This window comes from Peromyscus maniculatus, chromosome 20 (genome assembly GCF_049852395.1).
Source record: "Peromyscus maniculatus bairdii isolate BWxNUB_F1_BW_parent chromosome 20, HU_Pman_BW_mat_3.1, whole genome shotgun sequence".
Taxonomy (NCBI): domain Eukaryota; kingdom Metazoa; phylum Chordata; class Mammalia; order Rodentia; family Cricetidae; genus Peromyscus; species Peromyscus maniculatus.
In genome coordinates, this window is record NC_134871.1 from 8349814 (window position 1) to 8362539 (window position 12726).

Consider the following 12726-nt stretch of genomic DNA (forward strand, 5'->3'; position numbering starts at 1 on the left):
ACGATATGGCTGTGGTTATCTAATGTTCCATCTAGGATGAACTAAAGGGCCATAGCTTCTAACCATTCTCCTGGATCCATTAAATCAATGGTTGTTACTTGAAAGCCCAAGTTGAGATGTTTTGATTAAGACATCTTTGAAAACTATTTCCTACATTTGTTTATTTTTGGTTTTAAGACAGGGTCTTCCTATGTAGCCTTGTCTGATACTAAGCATTCCAAGCTGGCCTCAACCTTGGTTCCATCATCCTGTGTCACACTCCTGTGTTTAATACAAATTGTCATCAACTTGGGACGATCTTCATCAACTTCAACTGTAACAGGAGGAGAGAAGACGTTTACCTCATATGCTCAAAACCATAGGACTTAACACCTGCACAATAAATACCCCATGGGAATCAACAGTTCTTCCTTAGTTCTAGATGGGACTCTGTACTTAACCAGTATTCAATATTTCAGGTTTTAAACAATGCTCAGGAATGCAAGTTCTGAGGAACTAACTTGCTGATGCGGTTTCGCAGACAAAAGTAATCAGTTCATCCTCAATTTTCTTGAAGGCATCGAAGTCATCCACAAAAAAGACGTGACGTGAGCTGGGTTTGCTGCCGATCCGAACCAACTCTGAGTAATCGGCGTCGGCCACACCAATGGCAAAGATGTTGTATCCTATGACGACACACAGTAGGCGTTCGATTACTTAAGCTTCACAAAATACAAACAATGCAAGATACTGAGTGCCCAGATGTTTAAAATGTACTCATTTAGGAAGTCCAGTAGGATTGGCTAATTCATTTCTTACCATTCATCAGAATTCTTCATGTGCATATTACATTATGTGAGAATTACTCCATCATACCCTGAAGAAATTTTCCATTTTAAAATAGACTTAACAAAACCAAAGCCCCAGTTGGTGCATAAGCCAGAAATGTTTCTCATTTGAGTAACATATTCACAGTTGCATATTCTTTTTTTTTTTTTTTTTTTTGGTTTTCGAGACAAGGTTTCTCTGTGTAGCTTTGCGCCTTTCCTGGGACTCACTTGGTAGCCCAGGCTGGCCTCGAACTCACAGAGATCCGCCTGGCTCTGCCTCCTGAGTGCTGGGATTAAAGGCATGCTCCACCACCACCCGGCACAGTTGCATATTCTTAATAGTTACTTTGACATCTGTGGCATGAGGTACTATTTAAACAGTAATGATTTCTTTTCCCCCGTTCTGAAGCACAACTTAAGGCCTAGCAGCCTAAAATGGGTCACCATGTTAAAACATGCTAAGCATGTCATCTTAGTTTCTTTCCTATGGCAAAACACCCTGACAAAATCAACTTCAGGGAGAAGGGGTTTGCTTTGGCTCACAGTTTCAGGTCACAGTCCATCCCAGCAGGGATGTCACAGCAGCAGGGGCTTGAGGCAACGGGTCACATATCGTCCTTCATCAGTAATGGAGAGTAAAGAATACACACAAACTAGTGCTCAGTCCACCCTCTCCTCTTTCAGTTCAGGGCTCAGCCCATGAAATGGCATCACCCATATGCAGCATGGGCCTTCCCACCTCCATTAATATAACTAAGAAAACCCCTCACAGGCATGCCCACATGCCAACCGGATCTCTACCTTCTCTCATTGAGTCTAAATTATGTCAAGTTCACAAAGAACACAAATCGTCATACATATTTCATATAGCTGAATCTTCACAGCCATCCTGAGAGAATCATTATTTTATCGATCAGGAGACAGGACAGTTTCTATGAGCATCTTCCTCTCCCTGACCCTTTAGAGTGGTCTTCTCAGTATTATTGTACACCATTGCTGGCATTCCTTAGACAGGAAACCCTGGTGTAACAAATCATATATTTGTCTCTAATAAAAACATATAATCACAGAATTATGAATGTATGCGATTTTTAAAACCGATATTATCCACTGGGGGATATTTAATTAAGCTGATAGGAATATGTGCTTGGTGCCAACCTTGTTCTCAGTAGCCATGATGGTGCACATAAGGGAACCTTACCATCGGCCTGCATCTCCCTGGAGATTTTGTTGACGTCATCTTGTGATCTCCCATCAGTTATAACCACGATAACTTTCGGGATGCCTCTCCTCGTGCCTGACTCTACAGTGAATAAGGTGTCGCGAACGTGCTTGATAGCTTTCCCTGAAACAGAGAATCAACAGTTCCGTTTCACTCCTCCGCATGCTTTCACAGACAGCAAAGGGAAGGACAGAGATGTTACATCGGTGAAAAATTATTGTGTCCTGGGAGCTGAGGCAGCCGCGGAAGGGGAAAATACCTGTGAGGTACATGTAAGGCCCTGGATTCCATACACAGCACCAAAACAAACCAACAAGTCACATAACAAAAGTCATCCCGGAGTTTCTAACGATTACAGCGAGCTTTCACTGGGCATCATTTGTCTGTTTAGGTCTTAACCTGTTTTAGTATTTCCTCCTTTGTAGGAAATGTGTCTGATTGCATCAAGAAGTGTCTCCTTGGTTTTGTAAGCATCGAGTTTGAATTCTGTTCTGGGGTCATCAGTGAACTGGACCATCGCCACCTGGAGAGAGAGGGTACATCCACTTTTACACAGGTAGGGACTTTCCACAGAAAACGTGACCCAGTAGCTCAGTATCACCCGTCATTTACATTTCTTCCTTAACCCAATCCTCACATTAAATTTTTGTAACGGTTACATATCAAATTTGAAGACAAACAAAGTCTCAAGTTCTAGATACATATTAAGAACTAGGATTTTTAAAAGATCTTTCTAATGGTTATAATACTTTTGCCACTTCATTTAACAAGTCAAAATTGACCTAAATCTGGTAAATGGATGTGGCACAGAGTCAGGGTTGTATTCTCTATAAGAGCTTCCTATGACACAAATATAAAGTAGCCACTATGATTCCACCCACTGTACAAAGGAGGAAACTGAGGCACATGAAATCCAGTAATAGGGTCAAGATCAAAAGCAAACAGCTGAAGCCAAGTACATTCTATTTCAAAATCTGTGATCTTGTTCATTGCTGCCCAAATCTTTCTACCTTAATTTCCTACAATTTACTTCTATTCCTGTGGCACCATGGGACAGTTTTGAGTTGATTTTTTGTTGTTGTTGTTTTTTTAACAATGAACTATGGGTATCTGTTGGATAAATGAAATAGTTTCATATTCTGCATGATCCTCAGAAATGTGTGACTGCCAGCCAGTGGTGGTGCATACGTTGAATCCCAGCACTTGGGAGGCAGATGCAGGTGGATCTCTGTGAGTTCGATGCTGACCTGGTATACAGAGGGAGTTCCAGAACAGCCAAGGCTACACAGAGGAACCCTGTCTTGAAAAACAAAAAAGGAAAAAATAAAAAGAAATGTGTGACCGTGGCCTGGCCTCTGATTTTCAAGGCTTCCATGTACATTACGTCAGGAACAATAGTATGTGTAAAGGAAATACTCTGCCTTGATATAAAATAAATACTCCCTAATGTCCTTTGTATTGTCTTAATATGCTAATCTCAATAGCTTTTGCAGGGATGTCCAACCTTTTGAAGTTACAGTATGAGGCTATCATTTGCAATATCATAGCAATCCTGGATGCATATATCCATTAGCAACAGGTTGGACATGCCTATAAGGATTAGCATTCCTTCATCACATTTCTTTGATTACATTCCCTGACAAGTGGAAACAGTAAGAGACTAAGAAATAATTCCTGGATGCATAGTATAGTATAATGATTGGCTAGTTAACCTTACCTGATAGGATAATGTAATGACTGGCTGGTTTACCTTACCTGATAGGATAGTGTAATGACTGGCTGGTTAACCTTACCTGATAAGATAGTGTAATGACTGGCTGGCTTACCTTACCTGATAGGATAATGTAATTATTGGCTGGTTAACCTTACCTGAGTTCCATCTGCACCAATCTTGTCCAGGGCTCCCACGGTGCTATACAGAAAATTGATGATCTTATTGAAATTGTCATCTCCAATACTCCAGGATCCATCCACCATGAATACTAGGTCTGCCTTGGCAGCTTTACATACTAAAGACAAAGAATACATTTTGAGTCAGAGGCAAGAGGAAAATAACATCTTTATTAAGAGAGAAGACAGGTAGCAGATGCCTTCTGGTAACTAAAGCTCTTTGCAAAAGGAAAAGCTTCAACTATTAAGAATCACCATCCCATGCTCCTAAAAGTTTACCACCACTATTTCCCTTTCATGCCCATTTATGACTGAAAAGCTTCTACTGAACATGTGAGAACAGGGAGGAGAATAAATCCAACAATCACCACAGAGAATGAAAATGAGGAATAGGAAGGAGAAATGGAGGTGGATGCGATGTAGAGTCAGAAGCAAACAGCAAGCACTATCTAATGGCCACTGACAGGGAAAAAGTCTATGCAGTCGCACTGTGCACCCAGTCATCTGCTTGGTGAGTCTGAAGTAATAACAAGGAGTCGAGCTCGGGAGGAAGATGTGTGATGTGATGGAATCTGATGAACTATGATTGGGGTGGAGATGGGTGCCAGAGCCAGAGTGCCCACCCAGCATGCTCAAAACCTTTGAGCTGTTTGATCCCTAGCACGGCATAAAACTGAGAAGGTGACCCATGCCTATATACCTGGCATTGGCAAAGTAGAGAAGGAGGTTTACAGGTTCATGGTCATTCTTGGCTAATGACAAGTTTGATGCCAGTCTATTTTACATGAGACCCTGTCTTTAAAAAAAAATCTACAATTCACTGGGAATAAGCAGAAGCAAACTTTAATTACTGCATTGCTCATCACTAACATAGCCCCCCAAAAAAGTACAATAATACTAGGAGAAGGAAGTCATCATCAGTAGTTACTATGGATACCAACAAAATAAAAAGGCCATACAATTATATAACCAAAAAGCCCTTCTCCAATGAAAGCCCCCTTTCAAAGTCCTCTAAGCTGTTTCTCAGGATGCAACCCTCTGTTAGTGTGGATCATTGAGATTAACTGTGTTGTATGATGATGCACACAATTTGTTCTTCAGTTATCTCAATTTTTTCATCTTAGTTCGGTCGCATACAAGCACTCTAGGAGATAATCAGCATTTCTCCCTTAGAAACAACAGTCTAGTTACTGTTATAGTAACTTCGTTCCTGTCAGCTGCCCATAAGGTAAGACAAATTGTCTTCAAGTGAAGTTACACTCGGGGGCAGTGGGGATCTGGAAAGCTTGCTTTTGAACTCTGTGACTTGCATAATTTCATAGATTCATAGTCTGACTCTATAGTTGAAAAAGATTATAACAAGCCTCCTAATGATAAACAGGAAAGGAAATCATGTCCTCTGTTTCCAAAGAAAGATGAAACAAACATTAAGTTTCATCTTCAAAATGAAAGCAAAAATTATTTTAAATTTTACTAATGAAACATTTGCTTAGAATAAAAGAAAATTTATCAACATGCATGAAAAACTTACATTAAAGATATAAAATTGTGTTTTTAATTTCCTTCTTTAAGTCTTTTATTCTAATTTTAAATACTTGCCTAATAAGTATCCAGTATAACTTTGATAATTAAAAAACATTGTATATTCTAGGCTTTCAAATAAAAAGCCCAGTGCCAGATGTGGAATACCTCTCCTCAAGCTGTTGGTCAAGGGTGTCCTAGATATTTCCAAAACAATACAGGGCATTCCTATTGCTCTCGGCTGCCCTCCAGAACTAGATGGTAAGACCCTGTTGCTAAGGACACCACACACTTTGCCACATGTTATGGAGAAATCATATCTGTACTGCCAGGAAGCTTCCTTCCTGCTGGCTTGCTTTCATAGATCCAGAAGACACTATGTAGACTGCATCTGGGGAAAACCACCCACATTTTTACCCAGCTGTGAATACTATGAACCATAACGTTTGTGTATACATGTGTTCATGCGTGTATATGTGCATGCATGCATAATGGAGGCCTAAGGTTGATGCCGGGTGTTTTTCCTACAGGGTATCTCACTGAATCTGGAACTTGAGCTTGCCATTTTTGCTAGACTGCCTGGGCCATAAGCTCCAATAATCTGCCCAAGGTTACATATATTTTACCCAACATTTATGTTGATGGTAAGGTGAGAACCCAGGTTTTCCATGCTTGTGCAGTGAGAACTTTACCAACTGAGCCATCTCCCTGGCCCAGAGTTACCTTTCCTAAGCAGAGATTTTATTAGGTCATCCTCACCTTAAGGGAACTTCTTGTGCACCATATTTTTGAAGGACAAGTCCTTGATGTTGGCACACAATTCCCTTCATCACTCTCTTTACTGTCTTCTGTGTGTCTCATTAAAGCATTGATAGTTCCCCAAAACACATTACGGACCTAGACCACTCTATGACACTGAGCATTATTATTCTGTTATTTCTCTCTCAAGCTGGTTCAGAGATAGACGAAATTTCCCCCATTTATCAGTCACTAGTCAACTGAGGCATTGATTATTCTTACTCTTGGGTAACCATAACCCAATTTCTCTTTCATAACTCCTACCAGTGACATTGCTATCTGCATTAGTACATATTTCTCTTACAATACTGAAAGTAAGCAAAAGGTAGCAGTTGGGTACTATTATGGCATTCCTTGTGCCTAACCTAAGAACTTTGAAAATAATAAATGTTTGTTAATAGGATGAAAAATTAATGAGCACTACATTGTTTAGAGGCTTAACCTCTAATAATTACCTTGGCAGCTCCAGGTGTTGAGATGAGATTAGAACCTGGAGAGGCATTTAGGGGGAAAACTGGAGACCATTCCCCTTGAATTCAAAATTATATGCTAGCTTTTCACTTTCACTATGTAGGGCAACAAATATTTTGTATTAATACCTTGGTTTTCTTCTAAAATTTTTATTTTTATTATTCTTTTAATGATGTGTATTTGTACAGTTGAGTTTGCATAGGTAAGTGCAATACCCAAGAAAGCCAGGGGCTTTGGATCACCGTGGAGCTGGAGATACAGGGTTGTGAGATGCTTGATGGAGGTGCTGGGAACCCAACTCAGGTCCTCTGCAAAAGCAGTAAGTGCTCTTTACTGCTGAGCTGTCTCTCCAGCAGCCATTCGGGTTTTCACTGGATGGACAAACAAAAGCAATGGAAATCTTGACTGTAGAATCACACTGTCCTCACTGTTCTCTTACCTTCCTTTGCTGGTGGAATGGTTGGAGGGAATGTCGGTGGTTCAGTGGGAGGTGGTTCTGGGAAGGAAAAGGACAAAGAGCCCCCATTAGTGATCTCATTATAGGGAACAGAGGGAAGCGATATAGTAAATCTTTATTCAAGGTTATCAAGGATGTTGATAACTGGCTTCTTTGAGAATTTAATGACTGCTATAAACTAGCCGCTGCCTGTGAAAACTGGTTTGATCCATCCTTTCATTGCACACCAAAGGCTTGAAATGCCATTCTGCCCCCATTCAGTCTGCACAACAGGAGTTGGTATAATCAAACTGCCAACTACAAAGTGGTTCTGATGTTGATTTAAGGCAGAAAGCTTAGCCTTCTATTGAGATGTAGGTTCTGGCTGTTTTCACATACACAGTGAACTTCATTTCCATTCTGCCTAAGTACTGACCATCAATCCTTGGTCCCTGACACTTCTAACCCTTCCCACCCTGTGTCCCCAAGGATACCAGTTGCGAATGAAATGTGATTCACTGTCTGTTCTGTTCAGTGTGCATCTGGAAAAAGTCTTTCGGTTCTGAGGATCAAGAATAAATACTTAGTGTGTTCAGATACTTTCAACCTGCCATGAAGATGACCCTGGGAAAGTTAGAAAGAGGAGTGATTCTCATGCCAACTCACATGGTAAAGCACCAAGGAGCTGCAGTATCATTAGGTAAAGATAAAGTAATATTTTATTTTTCATTTTTAGTAAGACCTGACACTGAAGATTTAGGGGAAAAAATACCCAGAAAATCTGACCATCTCAGTTTAATATTTGGGAAGTCCCTCTACTAATAATGGCCATTCACAAAGGGGAAGTCCAGCTTCAAGCAGCCAACAGCTGGAAGAGTTCAAGCTCTGACAGATGTTATAAAGAGAATTCCTTCATTAGAAGAGATGAATTTTGTAGTCTCTTCTAATCTGCGATTCAATGAAATGAAATGATCTAGGTGGCATGAGTCAATAAGAAAGAATGAGGTAACTGTATATTACTGATAAAGAAAAAAATGTCCATGAACTAATTATTATGTGAAACAAAGCAAGTCATGGAACACCATGACAGGATCCCATTTGTGGGTAAAATAAAAAGCTTTTTGTTGAAGAAACCACAATGGTAGAAATATGTCTTTCTGGAAGAAAGCATGAGGGAAGAGACACTTTGTGCATTACTGCTGTTCTGTTGTGGATACATGAATCACTGTTTTTTTTTTAAGGTTTTTGTTGCTTATTTGAGAATTCTAAAATTAAAAAGGAGAGAGAGAGAAGAGAAAGGGAGTTTTTAATACTAAAACTATGATTGCAAACTTTCATTAGATCACTAAACATGCTTCGAAAGCCTGGCTTCTGCACTTTAAATAACTTGGGAATAATGGGTCATCTTTACTGTTAAGCATTTTCTTTAACATAGAAGATTGGGACATATCCTCAGTTTCATCAATACACTCAGAATCAAATCAAGGGCAGTATGTTTGAGCAGAACATCTGGCCAAAGAATCTCTTGGGTATGAAGAGCACACACGCTGGTGCCACATGTTTATCCTCTTTACGTGGCACACAGATGGTCTCTATCTTCAACCATATGAGGGGCTGCCCCAGAGCAGACAAACAGTCCTGATCTGCATTGCTTCAGAAAGTTGAACTTGAGCCAATGGATGGAAGCTACAAGAAGACAGATGTCTTCCACATCAGGGAAATATTTACATCAAACTAAGAGATCCCAATTGGAATTAACCCTGGGATGGTAGCTAACAGTTGTTGAGATTAAGGTTAGGGAATACTAAAATAGACCAGAGGTTCCAAGATCAATTGTTTTTAACAGTCAAATACTGAGTGTGAAGAAAGAACTTAGCCTATAAACCTGAGAGCATAGCAATTAACAGCTTCCAGCAGATTGGCACCAGGAGGGTGCATGGACTGTATTTGAAAGATGTCCAAAGTGTTCAAAATATATTTTAATTTCTTTTAAAGTAAAGGTATAGAGAAAATACATGTTTGTGAAATCTAGCTCTTTGGCTATAGGTGTGACTCCCAAGAAAATAAGGGAGAAGATGAAAGTATGTCCAATAAAACATAAGTTGAAAAGCTCAACAGATGCTCAAAGATGTTGAATCTCTCCTCCCAACATTGGTGGTAAAAAAAAGAGATAGTTCTACTGAAGAGCAAAAAGAATCTCAGAGGCATTGAGCTGCCCAAGACCATGATAGTAGAAAGTGGCCTCACAGAGATCCAATAATACATGCTTGACTCCAAGACCTGTGAACTTCAAAAATTATATGATGCATATCCGTAAAACAGAATTATAATCAACAATAAGAGAAATAAACACTGGATACATTTTATGGCTTTGGCAAATTTCAAAGACATGCTAATCAAAATGTGACAGATACAGAGAATTGTCTGTTATATATTTTTATTCATATGAAGTGTCCACAAAAGGAAAATGAAAAATAAAGGGCTTACATATAGACGGAAATGGGAGAAAGATGGATAAGATTTCTTTCAGTTGATGGAATGGTAGTGATGTCTATATGATTCTTCAAATGTACTGACAATAACTGAGTTGCCACATAAAATGACTATTATGTTTTATGATACATAAATTATATGTCAAAACACGTATAAAATGTTAAATATATTTATTGTGAAATAAATTTTCTATATAAAAATTTTAGATAATTCCACTTATTATATTTTAACCAACTTTTTTTTGAGACCATCTCATTGTGTAGCACTGGACAGCCTGGAACTCACAGAGATCCCCCTGCCTCTTCCTCCTGAGTGCTGCAATTAAAAGCATGAGCTATTTCACATCAGCTCATCCAATGTGTTTTACGGGAATGTGCTGATTATGATTTCTTTCTCCATGGTCCTGGAGGCTGAAAGATCTATACAAGGTGGGAGTTCTTTCTAAATACCATGCAGAAAAAGAAGGAAATCCTACCACCCATTACCTGTTCTGATGCTCATCCTCAGGAATTTGAACTTAAATTAAGGATGTTGAGTTAGGCATACAAACACCACTGCCCTCAGCCTGTTACTATTAAATCTATTTTATCCATTTTAACAGCTGTAGTCTGCAGGTCAGAACTTCAGATTAAAGGCCATCCCAAGAAACTGATACCCTCCATTCTTCAGAACATGCAAAAAGTGTTTGTTTTAATTTTATACTTTGCTTTTCCATTCCATGCATCAGATCTGGGTTCCAACTTGAAAAAGAGGACAAGGACCTCTAAAAGAGGCAATGACTCCAGGGTCATCCAGTTGGAACATGTTGGCTTTGAGCCTACCCTCATCACTGTGGTAAGACGGTATTGTCCTCCAATTCAATTTCACACACCACATACCATGAATGCTTCTTATGTATTTGGATCATAATGTAAATCATTGTTTCAAGCCTTTTGCCATTAGATGACCTTGTGTTCTCTTGTGCAATGTATAGAGAATGGAAACGAAGACATACTGATGACGGTATAGGGGCATTGCAAAGACTTTGGGGGTGGATAAAAGAAAGAAAGGGAAATTGCCCATACTCCTGGGCAGCAATAGCTATTACTTTTCCCAACAGAGCAAAGATGTGGAGCCATGTCAATATGCTAGTCACTCCTAATGAGGGGGATCAGCAGAAGACATTTGACTTACGTGTTCTTTGCAGAATGCTCACACTTGGTCCCTCAATCTCCTGGAGCTTTGTGTAAACACTGATTTTATATTCTGAATCTGGCTGAAGTCCATAGAAGCAATGTCTGTTTACACCTCCTCCCAAGGTGGATTCTTGTGTTTGTGTATCTACAATTAAAGCAAAGCAAAACATACATATAATTGCTAAAAAAGGAAATAGTCATTATTTCAATTATTAGTTTCTAAAATGCATAATAGGGATTGCCTTTATCATTCAACCTAGCATTTATGTTCACTGGTAGTATTGTATCTCCAGGTAAAGATTTTATATATCCAGCTGGGCAGTGGTGGCACACGCCTTTAATCCCAGCACTCGGGAGGCAGGGGCAGGCGGATCTCTGTGAGTTCGAGGCCAGCCTAGTCTACAGAGCAAGTTCCAAGACAGACTCCAAAAAGCTACACAGAGAAACCCTGTCTCATAAAACCAAAAAGAAAAAAAAACAAGATTTTATATATCCACTGAATTTTTTTCCTGTTAAACTTTACATTATAAAATGTAAGGACAAAATAAGGCTTATTATTTTAAAAACTGGCAAGTTCAAGCCTTTAATAAATGAAGAACTATTGCTGCACATAATTATATGCATGCATCTTAGCCCATCTGTTGCACTAAACTTCCTTTTATTCAGCTTGATTCACCAGAACATAGTCACATGGTCACAAAATGACATAGAAGGACAGATTTTTAACTCCTTACAATCTAGCATCATACAAGACACTGTAATTGGAATTTGTTCTCAAGAAAAAATGCACAAAAGCTTGAGAAATTGCCAGAATAATGTAGGAGTTCAGAGGGCCCAGTTTCTTCTCTGTCACTCATACTTTTTCAATTAGTATTTAAATGATGGGTTTCGTCACAGCATTTTCATGCATATGTGTGATTATACTTTGTTTTAAATCATTCCCCTTCCATACTGTCCTTCCATGTTCTCCTCGTGGTCCCCTTTGTCTCCTCAAATAGACCTCCCCTTTCCTTTCATGTCACATGTATTTCATCACCCTCTTTTCCCCCTTTATCCCACTGAAGACTTCTCTTCCTCCTCTCTCATTACCCCCTACCCATACTCCAAGCTTAGTTTGATTTTGAACTCATTATGTAGCTAAAAGCAACCTTGAATTTCTGATCCTGATAACAGATGTGTGCAACCATGCGCAGTTTTATTGGGTGCTAGGGATTGAACCCTGGGCCTTGTGCAGACTAGGGGGGCATTCTATCCCCAAGCAACATCCCCATCTCCAGTCATGATTTTTAGCTGACATCTGTGTCATGTCTATCATGTCATGTCATATCTAGCTTGTCATGTCTATCATGAAGAAGACTCAGCAAACTTAAACTTCTCCTAAACCCCCTGACTGCACTATGAACCCCTTTCTATTAAGTGGTTTAAGGCCACAGAGCCAGGAGTATTGTCTCCCAGTCACTGGTAATCAGGCCCTTTCAGTTCTACCAAGGAGTTGTGTTGCATACACCAGCTGCACATCATCATATCTGTCTTTACCATGTTGAAGGCATAAAGAATGGTGGAAGAGTAACTGCTGGTCCCCTTCTCTTTGCCCATATCCACAGTAAAATTGCTATACTTCTCTGGAAGAATTAGTGCTGGCCCTGAGGTCCAGAACCAGAGGAGTTGGATTATCAGATGCATCATTTATTGACAGCCTATTTTATTCCAGGTTCCATGATTGCTCTTCAGTGATGACCACCAACACAAATGACAAATGGTCCAATAAATTGAATGAAATGTTTACCATGTGCCAAGAACTATCATAAAGATTTTTATGTATATTAGTCCACTCTATTCTTATACCACTTGTAGTTATCATCAATCTAAAGATAAGAAACTGGAGGCCACAAACATTGACAAGTTACTACA

At 39.5% G+C, this 12726-nt stretch overlaps 1 protein-coding gene across 6 annotated transcripts in view; it reads right to left on the reverse strand.

The window, feature by feature from the left end:
* The window catches only part of Col14a1 (collagen type XIV alpha 1 chain), a 201637-nt gene that overhangs the window by 74231 nt on the left and 114680 nt on the right, over nt 1-12726 (reverse strand). For all 6 annotated transcript variants that reach the window (XM_076555764.1, XM_006982385.3, XM_076555765.1 and 3 more), the window contains exons 24-29: nt 10814-10960; nt 7151-7207; nt 3901-4040; nt 2431-2554; nt 2011-2154; nt 501-665 (exon numbers count right to left, since the gene is read on the reverse strand). In XM_076555764.1, the coding sequence (XP_076411879.1) occupies nt 501-665; nt 2011-2154; nt 2431-2554; nt 3901-4040; nt 7151-7207; nt 10814-10960 (777 nt within the window). The remainder of the gene's footprint in view (nt 1-500; nt 666-2010; nt 2155-2430; nt 2555-3900; nt 4041-7150; nt 7208-10813; nt 10961-12726) is intronic.